The following is a 26,242-nucleotide window of genomic DNA, read 5'->3' on the forward strand; positions in this document are numbered from 1 at the left end:
TATATAGTAAATTTAATTTAATAACTCTCTTTACAGGCAGCAATCCAGTCACAGTTGGATGGGGTACGAACTGGTTTAAGCCAACTGCATAATGCATTGAATGACGTAAAGGACATACAGCGATCTTTGATAGATGTCAATAAAGACTGGCGACAGAGTATCAACACCATAGAAAACCTGAAAGATGTTAAGGATGCTGTAGTCCAACATAGTCAGCTGGCAGCTGCTGTAGAAAACCTCAAAAATATCTTCTCAGGTAATTCATCGCTAATCTTTGATGTATGATTTGACAATCACAAATTGAAAGAAAGTATATTCAGATGGCATTAAAGACTATCTTATTGTAAAGGGAAGATGTTGAACTTAGTTTCCCTTTCTTAATTAATCATTACACTTAACCAGACCAAATTTGCCTTTGGTTATGTACATATAGCCTCAATAACTTCAGTGGGGTTGCATCGTTTGTTAGGGGGAGTTTATTGGAGGGAGTTTACTTTGCATGAGGTGCAAGAAGATCCCAACTACTGATATTATAGGGAATAGGGAGTACACTGACTATTCATACAGCTTTATATGTATTTTAAACAAAAATAAATGATGCCTTCTGTTGGCTATATGATTCTATAAATCTGTGATATTGTGGTCTATAATCAAAATAAAGATTATGATTAAAGATGTAGCACAGTCATTTAAACCTAAAAATGATTTGCAGCAATTCTTCAACGTATCTGTGAGCCATTACTTAGGGGGAACCAGACTAGCAAATAGAACTCATTAATTTTCTACTCTTGTTCTACAGTCTCTCTTGATACATTTATGGTTTTGTAACATTTGTTTTTGTATCCTAATAGTGTCATAGTACTAGTTTTTCCTTTTTGTCTTTATTTTTCAGTTCCAGAGATTGTTAGGGAGACTCAGGATTTGACTGAGCAAGGGGAACTTCTGCAAGCCCATAGAAAGCTGATGGACTTAGAGTGTTCTCGTGATGATCTGATGTATGAGCAGTATCGTATGGATAGCAAGAACACCCATGACATGAATCTCATCCATATTTACTTTGGGGATATGCAAAAACTCTCTGAGGAGCTTGCCAAACAACTCTGGATGGTGGTTCAAAGATCTCTAGTTACTGTTCGTCGAGACCCAACCTTGCTTGTCTCAGTTGTCAGGATAATTGAGAGGGAAGAGAAAATAGACAGGCGCATGCTAGACCGGAAAAAACAAACTGGGTTCATTCCTCCTGGCAGACCAAAGAAGTGGAAAGAAAAAATGTTCAATATTTTGGACAGAACTGTAACTACCAGGATTGAAGGCACTCAAGCAGATACTAGAGAATCTGACAAAATGTGGCTTGTGCGCCATCTGGAAATCATACGCAAATATGTCCTTGATGATCTGCTAGTGGCCAAAAACCTAATGGTTCAATGTTTTCCCCCACATTATGACATTTTCAAAAAATTATTGAGCATGTACCACCAGGCTTTGTCCACACGCATGCAGGATCTCGCTTCAGAAGATCTGGAAGCAAATGAGATTGTTAGCCTTTTAACTTGGGTTTTAAATACATATAAAAGGTAAAGGCAACTTATTTATTTTAAACTGTTTTATTAGGGATAGTTTCAAATAAATAAATATTTTACACATATAATTGGATTGTATATGCAGATAAGGGTGCAGATATGTGGTGAAATATTATTATATGCTGATAGACCCATAAGTTCTTTTGTCGAGCTTATATCATGTTTTGTGCAGAATTGTTATACCTAGCTAGGCATCTAGATTTTGGGGATGCGTGTTTTTGTGTCTGTGTGTATACATATTTAAGGAATAGAGAAAGGGACTTCTTTCTAAACAGAAAGCAGTGTAATTTTAATTCAAGGTTACTGTTGCATTTCTTTGTTGCACATTCAAAGTAGCTCTCTGGCTAAACCCTAATGCTTCTTAAATGGCTTTGGTTGTGATCTGTTTGCTATCTCATATTCCTTGTAAATTTTTAGCATTTTAATGCAGTGATGCATTTGCTTGCACCTGTTAATCTGAAAAAATCTTTGTTTGCAGATTTAGCTGAGTATTTTCTAGAGTTCAATGGACTATGTTCACATCCAAGTTTACTGAAAACATTTCCTGTAAACTTCTACATGTATTTGTGACCAAAATTTTGGGCATGGGCAACAGTCCCAGGAAATGTTTGTGGTTACCTACTTTCCACTTCCGCATTCAGCAAGGGTTCTGGCTGTTCGAATTTCAGTTGGTGATTACTGCAGTGTAGAAAAGAATGTGATAACTTTCCACTGAAATTTTCTCCATGGTGGGGAAAATGTGGTGGCTTGAATTTCTGCCCAAAAGTTGTCTCCTATTGTACTGTGAAGTTCTTTTTCTGGTTTTCTTTTATGTGGTATGATTAATGTTAGGACAGCATCAAACACATATTTGTGATTTAAAAAAAAAAAAAAGTCTTATTCATACAAAGTAATTAGGAACAATAGCTTGAAAGGCAAAACTGTCTTGCAAGTGTGTAGGATTGGGGTTACTGATTCCTTGCTCATTTAGTTTATAAAAAAAAAGCCTTCAGGCAAACATTAGGTTTATACATGTTTTGTGGTTCCTGCCTCATGGTGTGTAAATACCATTCTTGTTTACTTACTCTTCTCAGTGGCTGGCATTGACTTGAATTGTACACACTTTCTTTATAGCTGGTTGCTTGGTTTTGCTATAATTTTCTTTGGTTAGTTGAGTCTGGTCTAAATTTGTTAGGTATTAAGTAGTATTTGACAATGAATAGGCATGAAACATAATCACACTGCAGAATTTTTTGTGACCAGCTCCAGGATGCATCTTGAGTCTGGAAATCTGTACTTTCAGTCTGCCTTACAAACAAACAAAAACAATAAGCAACAAAGAACAAAGGGAAAAAAACAACGATGAACAGGAGATATTCATACTCTTCCTAACTAGAAAAAGTTTCTAAGTTAATGTCCTGCTTCCTGTCTACTCTAGTAGTTTATTTGAATGTAAAGAAATGCTAAAGAGGGCACCTGTGCGTGCTCTAAGCAACTTGGGTGTAACTTAAAAATAAATGGAACCGATTTCAACATTAGCTGCCAGTGATCATGGTTAGAAATGGAAAATTTTTCTCCACTGAAGATGAATTTAGAGACCTCACAAAGGTCATGTATAGTGGTCATATGAAATTTGGGAGACAAAGGAATTCTAAAATAGTCAAGTTTTATTTTGCTTTCCCAAAATTTGGCTCAGAAGCTGTCTTTGAATTGAATCTATGTCTAATAGCTGAGTAGAGGAGAAATTAAGTGAGGCTTGGAGTGAATTAAAAGGCTTAAATTGCTTCCTCTCAAATAAATATTTAATTCTGATAGATTATCTGACTTTTACAACGGTCTTTTAAGGAGTTGAGATCCTTGGAGTCCTGATGCTATTTCCTTATACAGCCAAACAAACTGCTATACAGAAAGTGTCCTAGAAATACTTTACATGACTGCATTAAAGTCATGGCCTAAATCCAAATTTGTATTTTAGCAGATGCTAATAAGCTGCTGACGTTAAAAATGGAGGGAGGAGAGTCAGCCATGAGATCTAGGGGCAATGCCAGACTCTGAAGCCCAGCCACCTTCAGACACAACTGTTAGAAATCTGATTTTACCACCTGAGTGATATCTTTGACCATGTTACAGTAGAGTTAGTTGGTGATGGCATAAATGGATGGGATTGACTCTCGCCCACCTAAGAGCCTTGTGACTGGTGAGGGTGGGGAAGTATTAACACAGTACCTTCCTCCTAATATTCTGGGTACTGCAAGGGGAAAGAGAAGAGTCTTGTGGAGAGGAAGAATGATCTTTTGGTTAAGGACTAGGACATAGAAGGTGTGGCCTCTATTATTAGCTCTGCTATAGGCTTGCTTTGTTTGACCTTGGGTGAGTCACTTAATTTCTCTGTGCCTCAGTTCCTCATCTGTAAAATGAAGATGATGTGGGTTCCCTGAGGCTAGAAGTATTCAGGAACTGCAGTGATAGTGCCACAGAATAACCTAAATAAACAAACTCCCCTCTACCAGTCTGTTTTTGGGTCCACTTCTCCCATGAATAACATCCAGTGAACCGCAGCAAACAGAATGGAATTCAGGAGTCCGAATTGCAGCTGTGAAACTGACAAGTTTTGTGAATTTTACTCTGCTGCTGTTTGGGAAACTGTCACCGTGCCTCAGTGGGTCACAGCTGAGAATATCAGATTCCGGACAAACTGCTGAGAAATGGGGCAGACCCACCCCAAAACTGGTAGTTATTCTTCCCTAGGATATACCAAGCCAGTAACAAAAGTAAACTTCTATCTCGCCACACAGGTTAACAAGAAGTCAGAAATGCAGTCTCCTTAGGTATCCCAGCCCTTGTTTCACCATGCATACACTAGACTTTATGGTGAGTGGTTATTTAAAACCAATTTCATCAAAAAAAGGGTTTTTCTAATCCCAAGAAATAGCCACATAGCCAGGTAAATAAATAACTCAGATCTTACCCAATAATCATGCTGTTGCCAATCCTTTAAGTATCTAATATCTAAAGGTTTATTTATAAGAAAAAAGAAAGAGGAGAGAGTTCAGATGGTTGTGGAAAACAAATACTGCATTCATTGCAAAGTTCTTGTATCAGGCTTGAAGCAGTGATGGCATAAACTGCTGGCTTGTAAAGTCTCTGGTAACTTCCAAAAGATTGGAAGGCCCTCAGTCCATTGATTGGAATGCGCCTTTTATTATAAGTTCACAGATCAAAGTATGAAAGAGGCAAAATGGAGATGCTTCCAGGGTCTTTTATATCTTCACCCATGTGGAGGGGATGCTCTCAGTCTTAGTTTGTGGAAAATTACAGGCACAAGATGGAGTCTAGGGTATATGAGTTAGTCCCTTGCATAAATGGATGACTCATAGGAGCAGCCATTACCTGTACTGTGGCTAACGTGTCCACAGGAAGGCTAACCAGGCCGAAACAAGCTTCTTCTATGGCCTACTGTGTTCTTTAATCGGGCCATCAACTTGAATAGTTCATTCACAATGTGCTGGCCAGACTGGATGTAAATTACCTTGTGGTGTTACCCCAAGAGCAAATACATTTGAAATACCAGTATATAGTCAATATTCATAACTTTAGATACAGAGACGATACTTGCATACAAACAGGATAATCATATTTGATAGATTGTGACTTTTCCATTGGTACCTTACATGACATAATTTGTAAAATATTTGTTGCAATTGTCTAACAGTGGCAATATTAAGGATCTAAATGATCGTGTTTCAATCATATAGTGTCACAGAAACCTCTGGATGGCAGCAGAGGCACTGGATTAGTGCTTAGATACCAACATGTTAAGCTTCTTAAAAATACCTCAGGCAAACTGCCTGCATGCTCAGGAAGACGTCACTGCATAGATTATATTTGGAATGTTATTTTTGCAACAGTAAGGGCTAGGAACATTTTAAAATTTATTATAGTAGCACCCAGAGATCTCAGTTGGGACTGGATAATGCACACAAGCAGAAAAGAGACAATTCCTGTTCTGAAAGGATGTTTTTCTGCAGAAATTGATGGCCTAAGCACTTGGCATGGAAAATTTCCAATTTATCATTGGTGAGTAGTTTTTTTAGCTGTAGTGTTAAGCTGTATCTACACTAGCAATGTAAATAACGTTTTAAAAAAGTAAACGTTTATCCGTTAGGCTCCACTGCTGCCCCAGCGTGCCTAGGGGCCGAGCTGCTGGCCTCCGGGACCCATGACGGGAGGGGCCAGGACCCATGTGGGGGGAGGGCAGGGATCCTGGGAGCGGAGTCCCGCAGCAGAGTTTAAATGTTAACTGGAATACCTTACCAATAAGACTGATGCTTATCAGTTAACCAGTTAACATTTTACATCCCTAATCTACACTACAAGCACTACAGCACAACAGCTGCAGTGCTTCAGCTACATTGCTGTAGTGTAGACACTTAATACAGTGAAGGAAAGGGTTTTTCTGTCACATTAGTCGATCGCCCCCTTGAGAGGTGGTAGCTAGATTGACGGAAGAATTGACCTAGCATGTCTACACCAGGATTTAGGTCAGCTTAACTATGTCTCTCGGGTGTGAATTTTGCACACCCCCAAGTGTCATGGCTTGGCTGGCCTAAGTTTTAGGTGTAAACCAGACCTAAGACATATCTAGGAGCTACTGGAAGTGATAGTGGTGATTTGGTAGTTGGCACTCTTCCCTCTGAGTTGATATTGAGCCAATTCCCTAGAAAGGTGCTATGAAGCATTCTGTTTCTTGAAGTGCCATGTTTTTGGATGAAACCTAAAAGTAAAGTCCTGGTCACTAGCCTGTTTCTTAAGAGCAGGGGTAGAATGTATGTATCCTGGCCAATCTCCAACTATAGTAATTACACTTTGCCCATGTAAATTAGTCCCTACAGTTTCGATTGCATAAAGAAGTTTTTCACTTCCTCTCTCTGAACTCTTGCATAGTGTTGCTGTTGCAGAGTGCTGTTGGAGCGGAAATGTTTCACTTCAGAGATGGCTGCAATTCAGTAGTGAGCAAAGTGATCTCCAGAGTTTCAGTATATCACTTCAAATTTGTAAATTATCTTGCTGATATCATGCTCGGTAAAATGGACATTGTTTATGAGGAAAGCTCCTCCTAGCTCAGTGTTGGATATATGTGAACTAGAAGATCAGTGAGGTGGAACTGGAAACGGGGATTGGTGGCTATCTTCAGAAAAGTGAAGTAGAAATGATATAAAATAGATTTTAAGATTATATTAAATATATTTATTACTCTCATTTATGTTTGCATTTTAGGAATTTTTATTTCCTTAATTTTGATTACATAATTTTTTTCATTTACAATTTACAAAGCACTGTAAAAAGTTTCTTTCCAGATATTGGAACCATTTCATAATTGTAATAAAACAATTATGAAAGTGTGTGCTTTCCTTGGATATCTCCATTTTGGGGTTTGGAAGATGAAGGGCTGTTGCTACTATCTTATGCTTTGGTTTTAATCACGTACAAATGCACATTTTTGTCATCTTGCTTTAATATCTTTATAGGAATATTTTAAATTCAGATGAGTTTAATTTTTGTTTTTGCCCTTGCTAAATTGCATAAACGTTAGGATTGCCCTGCTTTCTTCCTCCTACAAAAAAGGTGACCTCTTCATCATGACTACAGCATATAGTACCACTATTGTACTGAACATTTGAGCTATATTTCTAGTTCTGTAACAATGTGTATATTTACTGTCTCCTCTTTTATATTTATTGTATACTTTTAAAGAACTATTATTGTATGGCTGCTTAAAAGAAACTAGGGAATGATCGGTATCGTTGACTGTGGATATGTTGATCATTATTGACTCCTTCCTTTCTGATGATAGGCTTCTGTACTTAAAGCTCTGATTATGTTTAATTGTTTACACTAATATTCCCCCAAAATTTTAGAATGTATATGTTCTGTGTCTACAGTGTCTGTGTCAGAAATCCATAGTCAGCACAACAATTTAGTTTTTATGTATAAAATTGAGTGATTGCTCATTAGTAACTTTAAGCTCTAGATAAAAAATAATTTAGAAATGGATATAGGGATAAAATTTCTATATTAAAAATATATCTACGTAAATGAATTAGTACTTTAAGTATTTTTGGTTAGCCAAATAGTAGTTCTGGTTTTGAGGTTTCTTTGTACTTTCAATTAATTTATTTCCTGGATTGTTTAAGAATTTTCAGAGACTTGTAAATAATGGAAGCTCACCTGTTGAAGTCGTATCAGAACAGTTTCAAATTTCTATAACTTCTTTTCTTTCTTCATTTGCAATTTATGGCTTTGTTTTATTTTTTCAATTCAGTACAGAGATGATGGGGAATTCCGAACTGGCCCCAGAAGTGGATGTAAATTCTCTAAATCCTTTAATTTCACAAAATGCGGTAGACCAGCTTCTTAGCAAGTACATGTCGACACTTACTGTAAGTAGCAGTAAACTTCTGGACTCCTTCAAATAAAAATAAGACACGTTGTGTTTGTACCTAAATTCTTAAAATGCTGTTTCATCGGAGGAAAAACTTGTGACTTTTTCTTAAACTTTAATTGGGTGTAATGAATTTTGTGAACTTCATATACATGAGCATTTGGCTTTGAACAGTTAATCAAATGATTTCATGGCTACATTTCAATAAAACACAAAGGATTATTTATGCTGTATAGAAGTTATCAGCCATGAGACGTGGCCACTGTGGTGTTTTGTAATTTAACGACTCCTAAATTCACATAAATGGTTAGATTACATATAGAGGGCTGTCAATTAATTGCAGTTAATACATGCAATTAACACAAAACAAATTAATTAGATTTTAAAAAATAAGTGCAATTAATGACAGTTTTAATCACACTGTTAAACAATAATAGAATACAAATTTAAATTGGTATTCTAAATATTTTTGGATGTTTTTCTACATTTTCAAATACACTGATTTCAATTACAACACAGAATACAAAGTGTAAAGTGCTCACTTTATATTATTATTTATTATAAATATTAGCACTGTAGAAAAAGATGAAGAAAAGAGATAGTATTTTTCAGTTCCCCTCATACAAGTCCACTCAGTCCTACTTCTTGTTCAGCCAATCACTAAGACTAACAAGTTTGTTTAGATTGACGGGAGATAATGCTGCCCACTTCTTATTTACAATATCACCTGAAAGTGAGAACAGCCATTTGCATGGCACTGTTGTAGCTGGTGTTGCAAGGTATTAATGTGCCAGATATGCTAACAGTCACATGCCCCTTCGTGCTTCAGCTTGTAGGCTCTAAAGTATTATGGTTTTGAGTGAAGTTACGTTAAAAGAAAAAATCTACATTTGTTGCACTTTCGTGATAAAGAGATTGCACTGCAATTACTTGTATGAGGTGAATGAAAATACTATTTCTTTTGTTGATGTTTTTTACAGTGCAAATCTTTCGAAACTTGTTAGTGTTAGCTCTTATATATAATGTTCTATTTCTTTTTTAATTTTGAAGATCTCCCATCCAAATACTGGCCAAACTTGATTTAGTTTAGTTGGAATCTTGTGAGATTGTAGTCTGAAGTTGTATTGATCTTTTTGTACATAATCCGTGTGAATCTCAATTTTGTATATGGCACCTCAATAGTGCAGTGATTGTTGTAACAGTAGCCGTGAGAGTGAGTGAAAACTGATTTTCCTTATTAGTTAAAATACCTTTAATTATGAAAAGGGATATTTGTCTAAAGGCCATGGTGGGTTTTTTTCCTTTTCTGATCCCAAGTAATTTTGTCTTTGCTTTTTCCTGTTTCTTTTTAATCTAATTTTATTTATTGCAGTCCAACATCATTGGTTGGCTACGAAAAGCACTGGAGACAGATAAAAAAGACTGGATAAAAGAAACTGAGCCAGAAGCAGATCAAGATGGGTACTATCAGACTACACTCCCAGCTATTGTTTTTCAGGTATGAGTTAATTTAAAAAATTTCCCTGCTTGTTTTTTTTTTACACTAGAAAGTCAGGGTTTGTGAATTGTGGAAGAGTATGACTGACTGGCAAACTAGTAGGTTCATGACATCAGTGATACGAAGAATGTGAAACCTGAATGAAAATGGAAATTATTCTTATTCAGACAGTTTAAAACTGTTCATTTGGGCATTTTTTGTTAGCATTTCTATGCTAACACCTGTTTAACTAATAGTCTGTTTATATTAGAGAAATTTGCACTGAAGTAACTACTCATATATCTACTTCTGTTTAAACTCCTAATGTGGATTCTCTACACTGGGGAGGGCAAACTTTTTGGCCTGAGAGCCACATCTGGGAATAGAAATTGTATCGCGGGCCATGAATACTCACAAAATTGGGGTTGGGGTGTGGGAGGGGGCGAGGGCTCTGGTTGGGGGTGCAGGTTCTGGGGTAGGGCCAGAAATGAGGAGTTCAGGGTACAGGAGAGGGCTCCAGGCCGGGGGGGGAGGGGGGAGTAGGGTGTGGGTGGGGTGGGGTAAGGGCTCTAGCTGGGGGGTGCGGATTCTGTGGTGGGGCTGGGGATGAGGAGTTTGGGGTGCAGGAGGTTGCTCTGGGCTGGGACTGAGGGGTCTAGAGGGCAGGAGGGGAATCATGGCTGGGGCAGGGGTTAGGGTGCAGGAAGAGGCTTAGAGGTGCAGGCTCTGGGTGGCGCTTACCTCAAGCAGCTCCTGGAAGCAGTGGCCATGTCTCCACTCCAGTTCCTATGCGGAGGCATGGCCGGGCGGCTCTGCGCACTGCCCCGTCCACAGGCACCACCCTTGCAACTCCCATTGGTTGCAGTTCCCGGCCAATGGGAGCTGTGGGGGCGGCACTTGGGGTGGGGGCAGTGTGCAGAGCGGAGCCCCCTGGCTGCCCCTACATGTAAGAGCTGGAGCGGGGCCACGCCGCTGCTTCTGGGAGCTGCGTGGAGCGGCCCCTGACCCTGCTCCCTGGCTGGAGCGCCGGAGCAGGGCAAGCCCCAGACCCCGCTCCCCAGCAGGAGCTCAAGGGCTGGCTTAAAACGGCTGGCGGGCCAGATCCGGCCCACAGGCCATAGTTTGCCCACCCCTGCTCTACACTGATGCAAAACTACCCATGTAACTTACTTCAGGAAGCAACTGGAGTAATCATACTGGTACAGTGCATCAGTATTAGAAGTTTACACCAGGATAGCTACACCAGTGCAAATTTCCTAATGTAGATAGGCCCTAAAACACTTGGGAGGAAAAGCACTCTCTGAAGGATCCAAAAACCTCACCCTTTAAATGCTACTTCAGTTAAGAGCTCCCACCAATCCACATGTGAATCATCAAAGAAGTCCTTCAGCAAAAATAGGGAAGACAGGTCTTGATGTTCCTAAGATTAAAAAAGTAGAAACAACCTCCCTTTTGTGTGTGTGTGAGCCTTTCAAACATTCTTTATAAATCATAAAAAGTAGTCACAAACCCATTTTTTTTAATTTTGCAGGTTATCTTTAAAAGTAGTTGGCAAATATCTTAAGGGAACAGATGAGTTTCTTTTCCCAGTCTCTCACATGTTCCCCACCTTGTCTCCATGACCTCATCTACACTAAGGTTTTCATCAAATTTATCCACACTTGTACTAGCACCAGTTCTGGTTATGGGTTCTGAACAAGGCTAGATGACAAATAGTTAAAATGCGGGTGACTGATCTACACTAGCACTACAACCATTAACCGCATCGGTGGAGCAGCTCCACTACTAATGGAACAATGAAAGTCTTTCAGAAACTTGCCAGCATAAAGGTAGCCTGTATATCCTCTCAAGTTCTCATTTATTTCCCTTCTCTTTTTCATCTGTATGTCTTCTCCCCATTCCCTTCCCACTCATCCCCCACAATTTTTAGAGCACCTTCAGCTTGTGCCCAGTTGTGAGCATTCTTCTGATACCAAGTTATCTCTTGCATATGCAGGAATAGGTAGAATCATAGAAGATTAGGGTTGGAAGAGACCTCAGGAGGTCATCTAGTCCAACCCCCTGTTCAAAGCAGGACCAACACCAACTAAATCATCCCAGCCGGAGCTCTGTCAAGCTGGGCCTTTAAAACCTCTAAGGATGGACATTCCACCACCTCCCTAGGTAACCCATTCCAGTGCTTCACCACCCTCCTAGTGAAATAGTGTTTCCTAATATCCAACCTAGACCTCCCCCACTGCAACTTGAAACCATTGCTTCTTGTTCTGTCATCTGCCACCACTGTGAACAGCCGAGCTCTATCCTCTTTGGAACCCCGCCTTCAGGTAGTTGAAGGCTGCTATCAAATCCCCCATCACTCTTCTGCAGACTAAATAACCTCAGCTCCCTCAGCCTCTCCTTGTAAGTCATGTGCCCCGGCCCCCTAATCATTTTTGTTGCCCTCCGCAAGACTCTATCCAAATTGTCCACATCCCTTCTGTAGTGGGGGGGACGAAAACTGGACGCAATACTCCAGGTATGGCCTCACCAGTGCAGAATAGAGGGGAATAATCACTTCCCTTGATCTGCTGGCAATGCTCCTACTAATACAGCCCAATATGCCGCTGGCCTTCTTAGCAACGAGGGCACACTGCTGACTCATATCCAGCTTCTCGTCCACTGTAATCCCCAGGTCCTTTTCTGCAGAACTGCTGCTTAGCCAGTCGGTCCCCAGCCTATACCAGTGCATGGGATTCTTCCTTCCTAAGTGCAGGACTCTGCACTTGTCCTTGTTGAACCTCATCAGATTTCTTTTGGCCCAATCCTCCAATTTGTCTAGGTCACTCTGGACCCTATCCCTACCCTCCAGCATATCTACCTCTTCCTCCCAGTTTAGTGTCATCTGTGAACTTGCTGAGGGTGCAACTAATCCCATCATCCAGATCATTGATAAAGATGTTGACCAAAACCAGCCCCAGGACCAACCCCTGGGGCACTCCACTTGATACCAGTTGCCAACTAGACATCGAACCGTTGATCACTACCCGTTGAGCCCGACAATCTAGCCAGCTTTCTATCCATCTTATAGTCCATTCATCCAATCCATACTTTTTTAACTTGCTGGCAAGAATACTGTGGGAAATGGTGCAGGAGCTGACTTAAAGACATTGGTCCACCATGAAGAGCAAATCAGCATTGATTTGGAGATGTGGAGATGATTTCCCACGTGGAAAATATCTGACTGCCTCTCAGTACCATTTAAAAAAATCAGACGTGGATGCCTGGCAAGAAGTTACCTATTAAATTCGTGGCAATTGCTATTTTGTGGATTAGCCAGGAGAGATTTAATTAAAAAAAAAAATGCAGGGGATTTCATCTCCAAATAGCAGTTTACATCTCCAAACAGCATTTTGTAGGGAATCCTGCCATGTTTGTGTCGCTATTCCAGCTATTGGTCTATCTTTATAGCTAACCTATTTCTCATTTTAGATGTTTGAGCAGAATCTTCAGGTGGCTGCTCAGATAAGTGAAGATTTGAAAATGAAGGTACTGGTTCTCTGTCTTCAACAAATGAATTCATTCCTGACAAGGTAAAAAAAAAAAAAAAAGTACTCCTGGAGTCTCTTAATCCTCCCTCTCTCTGTGTCCCATACTCCTACCTTTGCTTCCTTGTACATGCTTCCCTATTCCCTGGTCACCGTTCTCTCCCAGATATGCTACCTTGTCCTTTTTCCACTGGACATGGTACCTTGCTGCCTTTTTTCCTTCTCCACTCCCCCTGGAAATTTTGTTCTTTTGGTGACTGGCAGCTCCAATCCCACTGGCGGTCAAGTTCTTGAGATCAGCTCCTGACTCTATATCTTCTGCAATACAGCAATGGTTCCGAATAGAGGCAGCTAGGCAGGCACATCCTTCTTGTACTCAGCTGATTTTTAAAGTCTTGCCATGGAAATCCTAGAGACCTGTGGAATCAGGTGGAAACAGAGGAGATCCAATACTATGTGATCAACCAGCTTTCCACAAAACACCTGTAAATGTTCCTCAGGCTATCAGTAGGCATTTGGCTTAGGATTGTGTAGCTTTTCATGTATTTAATACCTCTTTGGGTTTTCTGCAGGTACAAAGAAGAAGCCCAATTATATAAAGAGGAGCACCTAAAAAATCGTCAGCATCCTCAGTGCTATGTTCAATATATGATTGCAGTAATCAACAACTGTCAGACCTTTAAGTAAGTTTGCACGTTTATACGATATTGTAAAAAAATCCATATTTATGTATCTGAATTTATAATGCATATAAGAAACCTAGATTGAAGGCCCCTCTTGGAGAATCCCCTTCCAGCTGTTCCTTCTTTTTTATACCAAGGGGGCTTCAGCTCAAGTATCTCACCTGACAGCAGGGGGAAAAAGGCAGGTCCCAATCCATTTAAGGTGACACCAAAACTGGCCACTGAGCAAAAGCAGCTCAGGCTAATCAAGCTGTCCACCACTCAAAATAAAACCACCAACTAAGACATTGCAGAGTTTTGGAAAGAAAAATAACTTTTTTTTTTTTTTGCCTCTCTGAGCCATGGCATGAGAATTTAAAGAAATCTTTATCAAATCGCTTTAGCCCATGGCTTCTGCCACGGGCACTCTAGCCGTTTTGCCTTATGCTTGATCTGTCATAACTCATCTGTAAACCACTGTGACCTGTGTAGGCAAAGCTGGAGAAAAGGGTCTGTAGAGACCACTGTAATGATTGAGGATAAATTATTATTATAAAATCTTACCAAATGCTTGATAGGTTGATCTGGAAGAGGACCAATATAATCTCTCATGATCTTTTGGTAGTACTGTGGATTCATTACATTTTGAAGACAATCAAATCATATCCCTTGTTCTGACAGGATAAGAGTGCCCCAATCTCAAAATGTAGAAGATAATGGTTCATGAGGAGGACCTAATTTCCAACTTTCTAACCTCCAGTTTTGGCCCAAATATTATATAAAAAGTGTGATCAACTATGTGAATGGAGCCCGTAACCATCTTTAATGGGCCTGTGGTGGTCAGTGCCATGAAAACCTGAGATGATTCTAAGAATTCTTGATGGATTTTTTCAGTCAATGAGCACTATCAGCCTCGTTTCTTCCAAGATTGCTATAGTGAAGAATTTTATTAGATCACACAGGGATTTTGAAATACAAGAGGGAAGTTACAACTTAACTCCAGCCTGGGACTTGCATCAACAATTAAAGATGACTATCCTTTGTTCAGTTCAGTTTTGGGGTAGGAGACCTTCAACTTTTCAGAGTGGATGCAAAAAGAATTATGTTCCCTCTCTATCAATCCCCCTTTTGTTCATGCTGTACTAAATACCAGCCCAGTACCAACTGTTCCCAAATCAGTCCAGCTATAATGAAATTTCGGTAATATACACAGAAGAGGAGCCCTCCTCTTTAATTAAATCATGAAGAGTTGACGTTTTAACGACCAATCTTGCATTTAACAGCATACTTCTAAGACTGGAATCTCTTCTGACATCCCAGCTTCTTGAGAACTGACTCTAGGCCAAAATAATGCAAAAGAGATTGAATATCTAAACGTTGGTGCCAATACCATGTTTTTTCTTGCCTGGTATCCCACCTGCCCATTACTTCAGAGATCAAGGGACTCAAACCCTCACATCCATTCCTTTGGCCCTCCAGACCTCTATATCTGTAGAAAAGTAGTCACACATGCACAGTGGCACCCTAAGGTAGTCATTAAAGGGACATAGCCGGGTGCTGGAATAAAGACCTAGAGGGCAGGCTTCAAAGGCCATTCATCCTCCCAAACCAACACCACCCAATGTGTAATTCATTCATACACATGCACTCACAAACACAATTTAATAACAGTGTACTAGTATGTACATGTCAGACTGGATGCTGAAAAATTTTCTTGTTTATCGCAGAGAATCTATAATCAGTTTGAAAAGGAAATATTTGAAAAATGAAATGGAAGAGGGAATGTCAAGCAGCCATGCAAACATGGATGTAATTTTAGACACCATTGCCAAGGAAGGATGCTCTAGTCTGCTAGATGAAGTCTTCATGGATTTAGAGGTTGGAACTTTTTTTCCTCCAAAAAGAGCCTTTTTTATTATGAAATTCAGGAATAAGGACGTTAATTAAGAAGCTATCTTGGCTGCTAGTGAGGTCGTTTTTGTATTGCATAATGGCAATATGTCAACAAACTTACCAGTGCAGGGCAATAATATATGTAGTATGTTGTGTAAAAATAGACTTGCGTACACTTCACACCAATGATTTGAGTAGGCAGTGTGTGTCTAGCATATACTAAGTATATTGTGCTGACGTAACATTTGAGTATCCAAAGTTGTAGGGAAAATAAAGGCTAATATATTGCATTATTTGGGAAATAACTTAAGATCATGTAATGAGAGTGTATCAAGCACATGTTGAAAGGGGAAGAGTTAAGGTTGTGCCTGCAACCTTAACAGTGGCATTTCCTAACTTTTTGGTTCTGAAACATGCAACTTTAACATGGTTTCTTGTATGGCATTTCCCTTGGAACGTGGTGGGTTTTTTAAAGAAAAAAGTGGGGGAGAATAAAAAGGAGTCGACTCCTCTAGGGCTTAGTAGCTCTGCTGCTTTGCAACAAACTAGCAATAGCACTTTTGAATTCCATATTCTGTAAGTGTTTGACCACAAGCCATATCCATGCACCATGGAAGGTTCACAGAAAACTTTTTTCTTATGAACCTTAGGAGCTGCTCAGCTCCAGTTACTTATTTATCAAGAAGTATATGGGAATTAGGAACAAAATCCTTCCATTCTAGCGATTGTCCTTAGAATTCCCCAGACATGCCCTTTGCCCCGACTTCTTAACTCCTTGTGCAGACACTCACATTGTTCATATGAGATATAAAATTCAATATTTTATAAAGAATATTCTTAGAGAGGGAAATGAGGAATTAAGACTTAAGAGGCAAATAAAGTAAGTGGGGAGAGGTAATGGGGAGACACAGACATTTAGGCCACCAGTTTTGGTGTGGACTTGTGGAGTTCTGGGGGAAGTAGCCAGTCAGAGGAGGAATTTGTGGTAGCCGATCGTAGCTCATTCGGGAGAGGACAGATAATATTTCAGTATAAGAACAATTACAACTGTTACTAAGTACCTTTTATCTTGGGCTAATAAACGTTTTGTTCTTTTCACCTCTGAGTTTATTTAGGACAGGATAAAATTGTTACCTTATCCATAGTAAACACCCTTAAACTGTCAATGAACTAACACAAAGCAAATACTAGAGTCAATAGTTGGCTGCTTACTTTAGTTTTTGTATGCTAATATGACAATACTGTCCTTTTTTTACTACCAGTCAGATCTATTTGTATATGTAGTTACTTGTTTCATATGAAAGACTTACAAATGGGTCTACATTTGTGGAATCAACTTTACCTGTTGTTTTGAACTTCATTTTAAGATCTGTTGGAAATGAGGGGATAGGCACCGTTCAGAAATTGTTCTGATTAGTTTTCATTGTTTTTTCAGCCACATCTCAATGAGCTGATGACAAAGAAGTGGCTGACTGGATCCAATGCTGTGGACACCATCTGTGTCACTGTAGAGGATTATTTCAATGATTTTGCAAGAATAAAAAAACCCTATAAAAAGGTATTTTGCCTAACATAATTCTCAGGTAATATGCTCTATCAAGTTGGATTAATTTATTGAACATTTTATTAATTCAGAAAATTCAGAAAAATTCAGAAAAAAATAACATTGCTTATTCGTAAAAAACAAATCTATCACAAAAAAATCCTAATTTTCTCATGTCTACTTTGTTCACTCAGAGTCCTATTAACTCTTCCTAAGGAAGATTAAGACTAAAGGATTTAGCCCATAAAGTTCACAGGAGTTTAGAATAGCAGTATTTCACTAGATTGCGATCCTCACGCCTGTTTATATCGATCGATAGTTAGATTGATTTTTGGTCTCAATGCTATCGCTGCACTTCTGCAATACATTCTTGGAATTGCATGTTCTGTAAATTCCAGAACCAATATAAAGCAATCAGCCTACTTGAGGGCATAAACCTCAAGCTAAAAGTAGAATTGTTAGAGGCATAATGTCCCAACTCAGCTCCTTTTTTTTCTGTCTGCCAATGGATCTTTGAACTGCTGCTGTACTGTAGATTAAACCTACTTTTTATTTTTTAGTTTTTAATATATTGTGCTTGGGCATTTCCCTTTAATCAGTTTAATTTTAATTCAGTTTTGTGTAGTTAAAATAATTTTTACAAGGTTTTCCTCCCAGCTTTCTAAATTATCAACATAAAATGGCTGAAGCTGACATGGGTTTAGGAAAGTTCGCTGAACATAAAATCTGATGCATTCTCTAATAATTTGGAATGATTGGAATAAGGACCTTCTTTCAAATTACATGTAGCTAAACCTCCCTTACTTTTCAGGCTCAAAAGACTAGAAGAGACTGGTCAGAGTCCTTCTGAAAAAGGACTTTTAGCCCTAGTGAAGACAATTTTGGCATCTTCACCTTCCATATTTATAGGTTTGGAGGTCTAACACTTAATCATAGAACCACTTCTTAAATAAAAAAAAAATCAGAAGAAAAAGACAAGTCATTCCTGGAATTAGTCCTAATCCAGGGATCATCTTACTTTACAAGGATATTTCTGTGACCTTGAACCAAAAACGTTTAGCACAGAGAAGACCTCTGTCTACTTCAGAGCTTAGCATTGGCTTTTCAACACACAGTCTGTACCACCATCTCATTGTAAGGGATTTGGGCCAACACAGCTTTTGACAACCAGCAGACCCTTACTTTTATCTGCTCCCTCAGCACCACCGTCTGCCTTTTCATCACTGAAGACGCAGTGTAGTTTACCTCCTTGTCACCAATAGCCTGGAGGACACTGAGTTTATCAGTGTGTGGGAACCTTTGGTAAATGTTTAGGAGAGAACAAGAAAGGTCTGTATCAAACTTCCTCTTAAGTCTTTCACAGTCATCATTTATCTACACCATTTCTTGGGAGCTTCTGAGCTCCTAAACAGTCCAGATCCATCACCAAAAGCAATCGTATCTCTAATGCCTCAACCTTACCGGTATCTGGCCCTTCCTTCAGCACAGGAGATCTGATTCTTATCTCTGCTACTCCGATGTAAATTTAGAGCAACTCTGTGCAACTCAGTAGCATTTTACTTTGGATTTACATGTGTGTGTCTAAAACCAGATTTTGACCCAAAGACTCTGAAGCTGTTCATAAAGTTCCCCACCAGCAAAAGCAGCTTTTTGAAACTTAAAAGAACCTTTCACTGCTGCTGCAGGCACTTGTGAGGGACAGCTACCTTTGGGCCAGTTGTAAGTGCAGAAGTACATTTTTAAAGCCTGATTATACCTCTCTCCAGAAGTGACAGGTAGTTTTTTAAATTAACTGGTACAACTCTAATATTTTTCTTCCTCAGAAAATGACTGTTGAGGCCCATCGTAGAGTGGTTATGGAGTACATCAAGGCTATCATGTTAAAACGTATATCTTTCAAGAATGCAGAAGAGAGAAAAGAAGGTGCAGAAAGAATGATCAAAGAAGCAGACCAGTTCAGGTTTCTGTTTAAAAAATTAGCAGCTGTAAGTATTTGTACTCTCCAATTTTGCTATTAATCTGATAGTTAACAAAGGATCAGATATGTAAATTTGACTTTTCCTAAAGATGTATAGACATTTAATTCTGGGGTAAAACACTGTATGCAAGATGTTCAAACTTGTTAATTGGTCTGAAGAGACTTTTCTGTTTTCTGTTTTAAGTTTTCTGGGGCATTATTGCATCCTTTCTGGAATTCTGAGTATGAATTTAGGCTGTAATGTTGGACTCCTGAATTCAGTTGTGCAGAAGTTTAATATACAAGATGGCTGCAGTATTATGTGTTATTGGACAATTTCTAGTGGTGAAAAATACAAGCTTTCAAGCTTACACAGAACTCTTCTTCAGGTCTGGGAAAGGTACTCAGAGTGTCACAGCTAAAGACAAGATGGGACAGATGAGTTAACACATGATGCAAGAGACCATTCAACGTGAAGTAGGCAGTTAATACCTATACAGTCATAGGACAAAGAAGAATTAGTGGGTTACAGATTATTGTAATGAGCCATAAATCTAGTGTCTTTATTAAGTCCCTAAGTTTTGGTATCTAGCAGTTATGAATTTCAGATCCCAAACTCATCTTTTGGACATTTTTGTGCCAGTTTCCTTTGAGGACGAGGACTGAGAGGTCAGATATGGAGTGATTGTTTTGTGAAAAGTGTTTACGAAAGGGTGATAAGGTGTTTCTGTCATTAATCACTTTTCTGAGCCACATTTGAGAGCCTCCTGATTGTCTGGTTTCACTCATGTAGTTGTAATTAGGGCATTTAGTGGATTTATGGCTCATTACAAGTGTAGCCCACTAACCCTACTTTGTCCTGTGATGAGCAGTTAACACCTTGAATGGTCTCTTGCAACATGTTAACTCTTTATCTGTTCCACATTGTATTTAGCTGTGACACTCTGAGGCCAGGTCTACACTACAGACTATATGAATATAACTACGTCCCTCAGCAGTGTGAAAAATTCACACCCCGAGCGATGTAGTTATATCGACCTAAGGAAGACAGAGATATGTTGACAGGAGAGTTCCTCCCATTAACATAGCTACCACCTCTTGGGGAGGTGGATTAACTACACTGACAGAAGAAGCTCTCCCATTGGCATAGTAGCATCTTCACTAAAGTGCTGCCGTGGCGCATCTGCACCGGTGCAGCTGAGCTGCTGTAGCGCTGTACATAAAGACAAACCCTGAGTACCTTTCCCAGACCTGAAGAAGAGCTCTGTGTAAGCTCAAAAACTTGTCTTTCACCAACAGAAGTTGGTCTAATAGAAGATATTCTCTGACCCACCTTGTCTCTAATATCCTGGGACCAACACGGCTTCAACAACACTGCAAACAGAAGCTTGACAGACAATTTCAGGCACTTTGCATGTCAGTGCTGCAAGATGTATTCAGCTATGGAATAATCTTTGAATGCAAGTGGTAAAATACTTAGGACATTTTAAAACAATACTAGACCAAATATTAGAAGTGTACTGTAGGAATCAATCCTGCATCAACACAGAGATGAACTAGATGACCTCTAATAGGCTTTTTCCATCTCTAACTTCTGTAATACACATGGGAGTGACCCTGAACAATTATTTTGAGAAGTATCCTGCTGATGACTGAGCTTTGGAAGATGAGAATCCAAGATGCCTAAATAGCATACAGAGTAAAAATTAGCTCCTTGAAAAAAAAAATGGGGTTCTTGTCAGAGATGAGCCTAGAGGAGCCAACAGAACTGTATTACAGTAGAACCTCAGAGTTACGAACACCTCAGGAATGGAGGTTGTTCGTAACTGAAATGTTCACAACTCTGAACAAAACGTTATGGTTTGTCTTTCAAAAGTTTACAACTGAACATTGACTTAATACAGCTTTGAAACTTTACTATGCAAAACAAAAATGCTTTCTCTTTATTTTTTTTTTTAAAAAAAGGAGTACTTGTGGCACCTTAGAGACTAACCAATTTATCTGAGCATAAGCTTTCATGAGCTACAGCTCACTTCATCGGATGCAATCATCGGTTGCATCCGATGAAGTGAGCTGTAGCTCACGAAAGCTTATGCTCAAATAAATTGGTTAGTCTCTAAGGTGCCACAAGTACTCCTTTTCTTTTTGCGAATACAGACTAACACGGCTGTTATTCTGAAACCTTTATTTTTTTAGAAGTTTACATTTAACATAGTACTGTATGTATTTGCTTTGTGTGTGTGTGTGTGTGTCTGCTGCTGCCTGATTGCATAATTCCAGTTCCAAATGAGGTGTGTGGTTGACTGGTCAATTTGTAACTCTGGTGTTCTTAAGTCTGAGGTTCTACTGTACTTGAAACTGCAGGCCATTCTCTTCAGAGCCATGAATCACTAATATGTGGTGGTGGTCTGTCCTAAAGCAGACAATAAAGTGTTAATTCCTGAATATAAGGGGGAAAGAAAAGAACATTGGTCTATGAAAGAATATCCAGCTGAAACTAAATAAATGTTTAGACACTCAGATAACCAGGTGATGGACATGGTACAGATTAGATTAGGCAAACAATACTGATCAAGAAAAACTAAAGTAGCTTGGTCCAAACATATTGGGAAAATTGGAGACCGAGAATGAGGAAAATATCATCTGTTAAGTGGCCTTTTTTTCCTTCCAATTTTACTAATAATTTGTCTGAAATTTCAGCTGAAGTTCTGAAAATAAATAATGCAGTTAGTGTCTGTAACAAAATATTGAGAGTAAAGGTTAAAGAATTTTGTTGCTTATGTTTTTTGTTGTTCAATTTATAGGGATCTGAAGAGGACACTGAAGGGCTTTGTGACATCATTGTAGCCATTGCAGAAGTTATCAAGCTGACTGATCCTTCATTGCTTTATCTGGAAGTCTCAACTTTAGTTAGTAAATACCCAGACATCAGGTAATACCATTCATACTGTCTCTTAGCTTTGAGTTTTAACAGTATTGATTCTTTAAGATTAGTTCTAGGCTAAAGAGTAGTCCTGTGCGGGCTATGTATATCCTTTTATTGTTTTTTCTATTGTATGGTTTAATAACCTTCTTGTGAGATCGATACAATAAAATGCTAATATTTTAACACACATATGCTAGAGTGGTGTGGGTGGATATGTACTCTGACATATCAAAGGAAATATTTTGGGAATATAGAATAAATTTATATTACACAGCATTCATCTCATAGTTTCAAAGTGGGAGGAGAGAATTCTTGACAAAGAGACTGAGAAGTTGACCTGTGAGCACAATATTTGAATGTCTGGAAGCCTTGCTAAGCAAAGGTACTGTGGCACTGAGTCAAAAGATAGAAAATTTGTGATATAACACATTTTGTCAAGTGCTTAATTACTTGTACAAAGGTTTGTACTGACATTTCTGGTTTGTACCTTTGTTTGGCAGGGATGACCACATTGCGGCTTTGCTGACAGTAAGAGGAGATGCCAGCAGGGACATGAAACAGACCATCATTGAAACTCTGGACCAAGGTTCAAACCAACCAAATCCTAACTATGTGCCAATTTTTAAAGAAATTACAGTTCCTACACTAAGTGTGCCAAAACTTCTTAAGTAACTGACAAGCTAGAGTTCATGTGTCATTTTTGGTATGGGATCAACATATTTGAAATATTCAAAGGCAAATTTGGCAATACCACTTTAAAGGACACTTAATATGATGCTGTTACTTATTGGGTATGAGTTTTTAAAAACTTTTGGTGCGGACAGTTGCAATGAAGATTCTGGAAACAACCAGCTGTAGAAATCACTAGCATGGCTACTTGAAGAATGAAACTTTCTGATGGCCAGAGTGCTGTGTACTGACCACTTACACATTACAGCCATAGGCACCATCAGCAAATATATTTTCTCACAATTACTTAACCTCCTACTTTATGTATGTATTTACTCTGATGTAAAATTGTTTCAGAAAACAATTATGAAATTCACAAATGTTTGTCTAATAAAATGACTGAAATTTCTAGTATATAATTTGGTTCTAAGATGAATAAATGAAAGAATTTGATACTTGAGGTACAATTTTTCATCCATTTGACTTTCACTTTGTGTGTATTAAGCACTGCCAAATGCCAATTAAATAAAATGTTACAGCTTAAACACTGTATTATTTGCACCTGTATAGATTCACTTTCTCATAACTGAAGGTTTAAGTAGAGCAATTTACATCATTGTTTTGTTTTGTTATAATCTAGTAGAGAATCACCCTTGGTAGTTTCTGTAGGTCAAATTTACTGCACACACCAGGAACTCATTGCATATTTCCCCCCACGATGCTCTGTGTACCATTCTCCCATTCCCTGTATTTCAGGAATTCCCTTAATTCCCCCACCCTTTCTGGGTACCCATTTCCCCCATAGCTAGGGCTCTGTGTGCGCCTCCATTTCTCCCTCCATCACATGCCAGGGTCCCTCCACCATCCGGGATTGTGTGCCCCCTGTTCTTTCTTCCTCTGATATCACTGTTGCCTATTCTTTCCTTCCTCCTCCCATTGTAAACCCGGCACTGGCTGCAGCCGCTGAAAGAAACAGCAGAGGTTAAAACACAGAACTGCTGGAATCTCAGGCAGCAGTTAAACAGGTAATTAAGGAGGATGCTGACAATCGGGAAAGGCCAGCCTGCCTCCCATGTGGAGTGTCAACGCCACATCAACCAACTGCAAGACCTGCTACAGTTAGCACAGAGGTTAATAAAGGCAATTTATACTAACCCCCTGGCTGCCATAACTATGGATTGGTGTGAGGAACATCCACCAGAACATTGGTGTGGGAAAAAGCAGCTCCCCTCTGCACCTCCAAGCTGGGAGGAGATGGAAGCAGCACAGAAAGGATGCCCGTTGGCTCCTGTGGTGACCACAGTTACCCAATTTGAAAACATTAGGCAACCCCCCCCCCCCCAGGTAAAACAGGAAAGTAAAGCTCTTACACCAGAGCAGGCTAGAGCCATAGGAAAGCACATGAGCCCTTGTAACCAAGATACAGTGCTTAACTGGCTAGCCAAATTATCTGTTACACTACATTTGACTCAAGATGATGTAATATGTATACTAAGGGAATGTATGTCTAATGATGATTTCGCAGCTCTTCCTTATAATGTATAATTCATGCAAATAATGAACCATCTACTATTTATTCATGTGTATTTCGATTGTTTTACCCACATGATAATGTAATGGGCAAGGCATATTCAGAAAAGCAGAGTGTTGATGAAAGGCCAGAAAAATATTTTCTGAGGAAAAAATTGTTATCCGGTTAGCTAGACTAGGGGTGAACCCAGGGCTGGAGTAACCACTAGGCGAACTAGATGGCTGCCTAGGGTGCCAAGATTTGGGGGCGACAAAAAGCGGTGCCCCCAAATTTTTTTTTATACTATTGCTCAGGGGCAAGTACCTGTCAGTCTCCAGCGCTTGGCTCGCGCCAGGGCCAGCAGCCTCTTCGCCTTGAAGTCTCCCCCACTTACCCAGGGGCCATCCTCTCAGCCTCCCTGGCTGCGGCTGCCCGGGAGCCGGGAGGACGCGAGCAGGGGGCGCTGCCACAGAGACGCAAGGGGACAGGCTCGGCTGGGGCCCCACACCTGCCGACCAAGAGCAGCAGGAACTAGGCGCCGCTTGGCAGGAGCCGGGTGGCCCGAGCCCAGGGCAGCAGCAGCCTTCGCAGCAGCAGGGGCAGGCAGGGAGCATAGGTGCCCTGGGCTCGGGCGGCCCGGCTCCCCCTGAGTGGTGCCCGGTTCCTGCTGCTCTTGGCGGGCAGGTGTGGGGCCTCACCTGAGCCCGGCCCCTTGTGTCTCCTCCGCGGTGGCGCCGGGCGGCAGTAGCTGGAGAGCCTGAAAGGAGGAGTGGCCCCCAGACAAGTGGGAGAGACTCCGAGGTGAAGAGGCGGCTGGCTCTGGCGTGGCCCAAGCACTGGAGACTGACAGGTACCTGCCCCTGCCCCATCCCAGCACTGCCTGCCGCCCAGCCCAGTGAGTGTTACCTGCCCCACCAGCCTCAGTGCCCTGCCCCATACTGTCAGCCACCACTGTCAGCTCACTGTAACACCAGCACCCCTTGGCAAAGGGCCCCCTGATCTTCATAAACAGCTGTCACCGCAGGCCTGACAAACTCACTGCACCCTACACGTGTCTTACAGGCACTTACCCACAAAGAGGAACGTGGAAGGGATTTACACAAGGCTGCTAACTTGTCAAGAGTGAGAATCATTGTGAGATGGATGCAGGGGTAATACTGAAGGAATAATGTATTTACCTTAAAAGTATGCTTTACAGACTTGGAGTAGAAATTAGTCACCAAGCGATAATGGCCCTTTGGGGCAAGGGAGGTTTGTCACCCCGCCTAATCTGGCTGGTGACGCAATGCAAGGCTCAATTGTTTAGCTTTACGCAATAATAAGACTTTGAATGGGACACCAACAGAGGCAATGGCAAACAACTGAAATGCCTAAAAGGCAAAAAAAAAAAAAAAGTTACGACAGCCCTTAACCGTTCTGACAGGCTGTATATAATGCTCAGTTCACTAGTTTTCGGAGGTTGTCGGGGTGGGGGGGGCCGCAAGGTGGAAGTTTCGGCTAGGGCGCAAAATACCCTTGCACCGGCCCTGAAACCGAAATGGGGTAATCACGTAGGATACAGTTAAGAGACCTTTAGGTGCAGGGATCAGCGCCTCGGATACAGCAGAGGCCAGCCTGGGGCCTGTTTCCAACCGCCAGTGGCCGGCTCGGGCGGGACGAGGGAGTCATCACACCGCCAGCTTCACCGGGCGGCCGCTCAGCACCCCCCGGCGCGCGCTCTGGAGGGCGCCATTCCCCCGCCCCCTTCGTTCTAGGGGACAACGGACCCGACCCCCCCAACAGTGCGCGAGCGGGCTGGAGTGCGGAGAACGCTGGCGGCAGCGGCGCGAGCGGTGACGGAGCGCGCGTGCACCACACTGCGGAGGAGGGAGGGGCGCGTAACAGCCGCATCAGAAGAGCCGTTGCGCTTGAAAGATTCGCCTGGGGGTAAGAAGGGGCGGGGTTTCTCTTGGAATACCCACAGTGGGGGTGGGAGTGGGAGTGGGAGTGGGGGTGGGGGGTCGTTCCCCACCCCGCTGTGGAATCCCAGGGGCGGAGGCTGGTCAGTCATGTGATCCCCCGCAGGGACGCTGCGCCGTAG

The 26,242-nt window shown here is 40.7% G+C and overlaps 1 protein-coding gene and 1 long non-coding RNA gene across 4 annotated transcripts in view; one reads left to right on the forward strand and one right to left on the reverse strand.

Moving 5' to 3' along the window:
- EXOC3 (exocyst complex component 3) overlaps nt 1–23,202 on the forward strand; it is a 35,908-nt gene extending 12,706 nt beyond the window's left edge. Inside the window, exons 3-14 of one of the 2 annotated variants that reach the window (XM_077810851.1) lie at nt 37–256; nt 893–1,574; nt 7,882–7,999; nt 9,374–9,499; nt 12,947–13,047; nt 13,575–13,685; nt 15,392–15,542; nt 16,993–17,115; nt 18,924–19,085; nt 21,862–21,989; nt 22,258–22,365; nt 22,484–22,615. In XM_077810851.1, the coding sequence (XP_077666977.1) occupies nt 37–256; nt 893–1,574; nt 7,882–7,999; nt 9,374–9,499; nt 12,947–13,047; nt 13,575–13,685; nt 15,392–15,542; nt 16,993–17,115; nt 18,924–19,085; nt 21,862–21,989; nt 22,258–22,339 (2,004 nt within the window). In that variant the 3' untranslated portion in view covers nt 22,340–22,365; nt 22,484–22,615. Of the gene's footprint in view, nt 1–36; nt 257–892; nt 1,575–7,881; nt 8,000–9,373; nt 9,500–12,946; nt 13,048–13,574; nt 13,686–15,391; nt 15,543–16,992; nt 17,116–18,923; nt 19,086–21,861; nt 21,990–22,257; nt 22,366–22,483 lie in introns of both variants that reach the window. The other variant, XM_077810850.1, reaches the window with a different exon arrangement.
- Nucleotides 1–26,078, reverse strand: LOC144261376 (uncharacterized). Of its 2 annotated transcripts, XR_013345242.1 has the most exons (8): nt 25,733–26,078; nt 18,283–18,397; nt 13,206–13,419; nt 10,801–10,898; nt 7,788–8,025; nt 4,528–4,568; nt 2,645–2,863; nt 1–1,518 (listed from the first exon to the last, which is right to left on the reverse strand). It is a non-coding gene; the product is annotated as an uncharacterized LOC144261376 (long non-coding RNA). The 2 variants fall into 2 exon arrangements; XR_013345241.1 differs by lacking the exon at nt 10,801–10,898.
- Nucleotides 26,079–26,242: the final 164 nt, after the last annotated feature.

The sequence above is a fragment of the Eretmochelys imbricata genome, chromosome 2 (genome assembly GCF_965152235.1).
Source record: "Eretmochelys imbricata isolate rEreImb1 chromosome 2, rEreImb1.hap1, whole genome shotgun sequence".
Lineage (NCBI taxonomy): Eukaryota > Metazoa > Chordata > Testudines > Cheloniidae > Eretmochelys > Eretmochelys imbricata.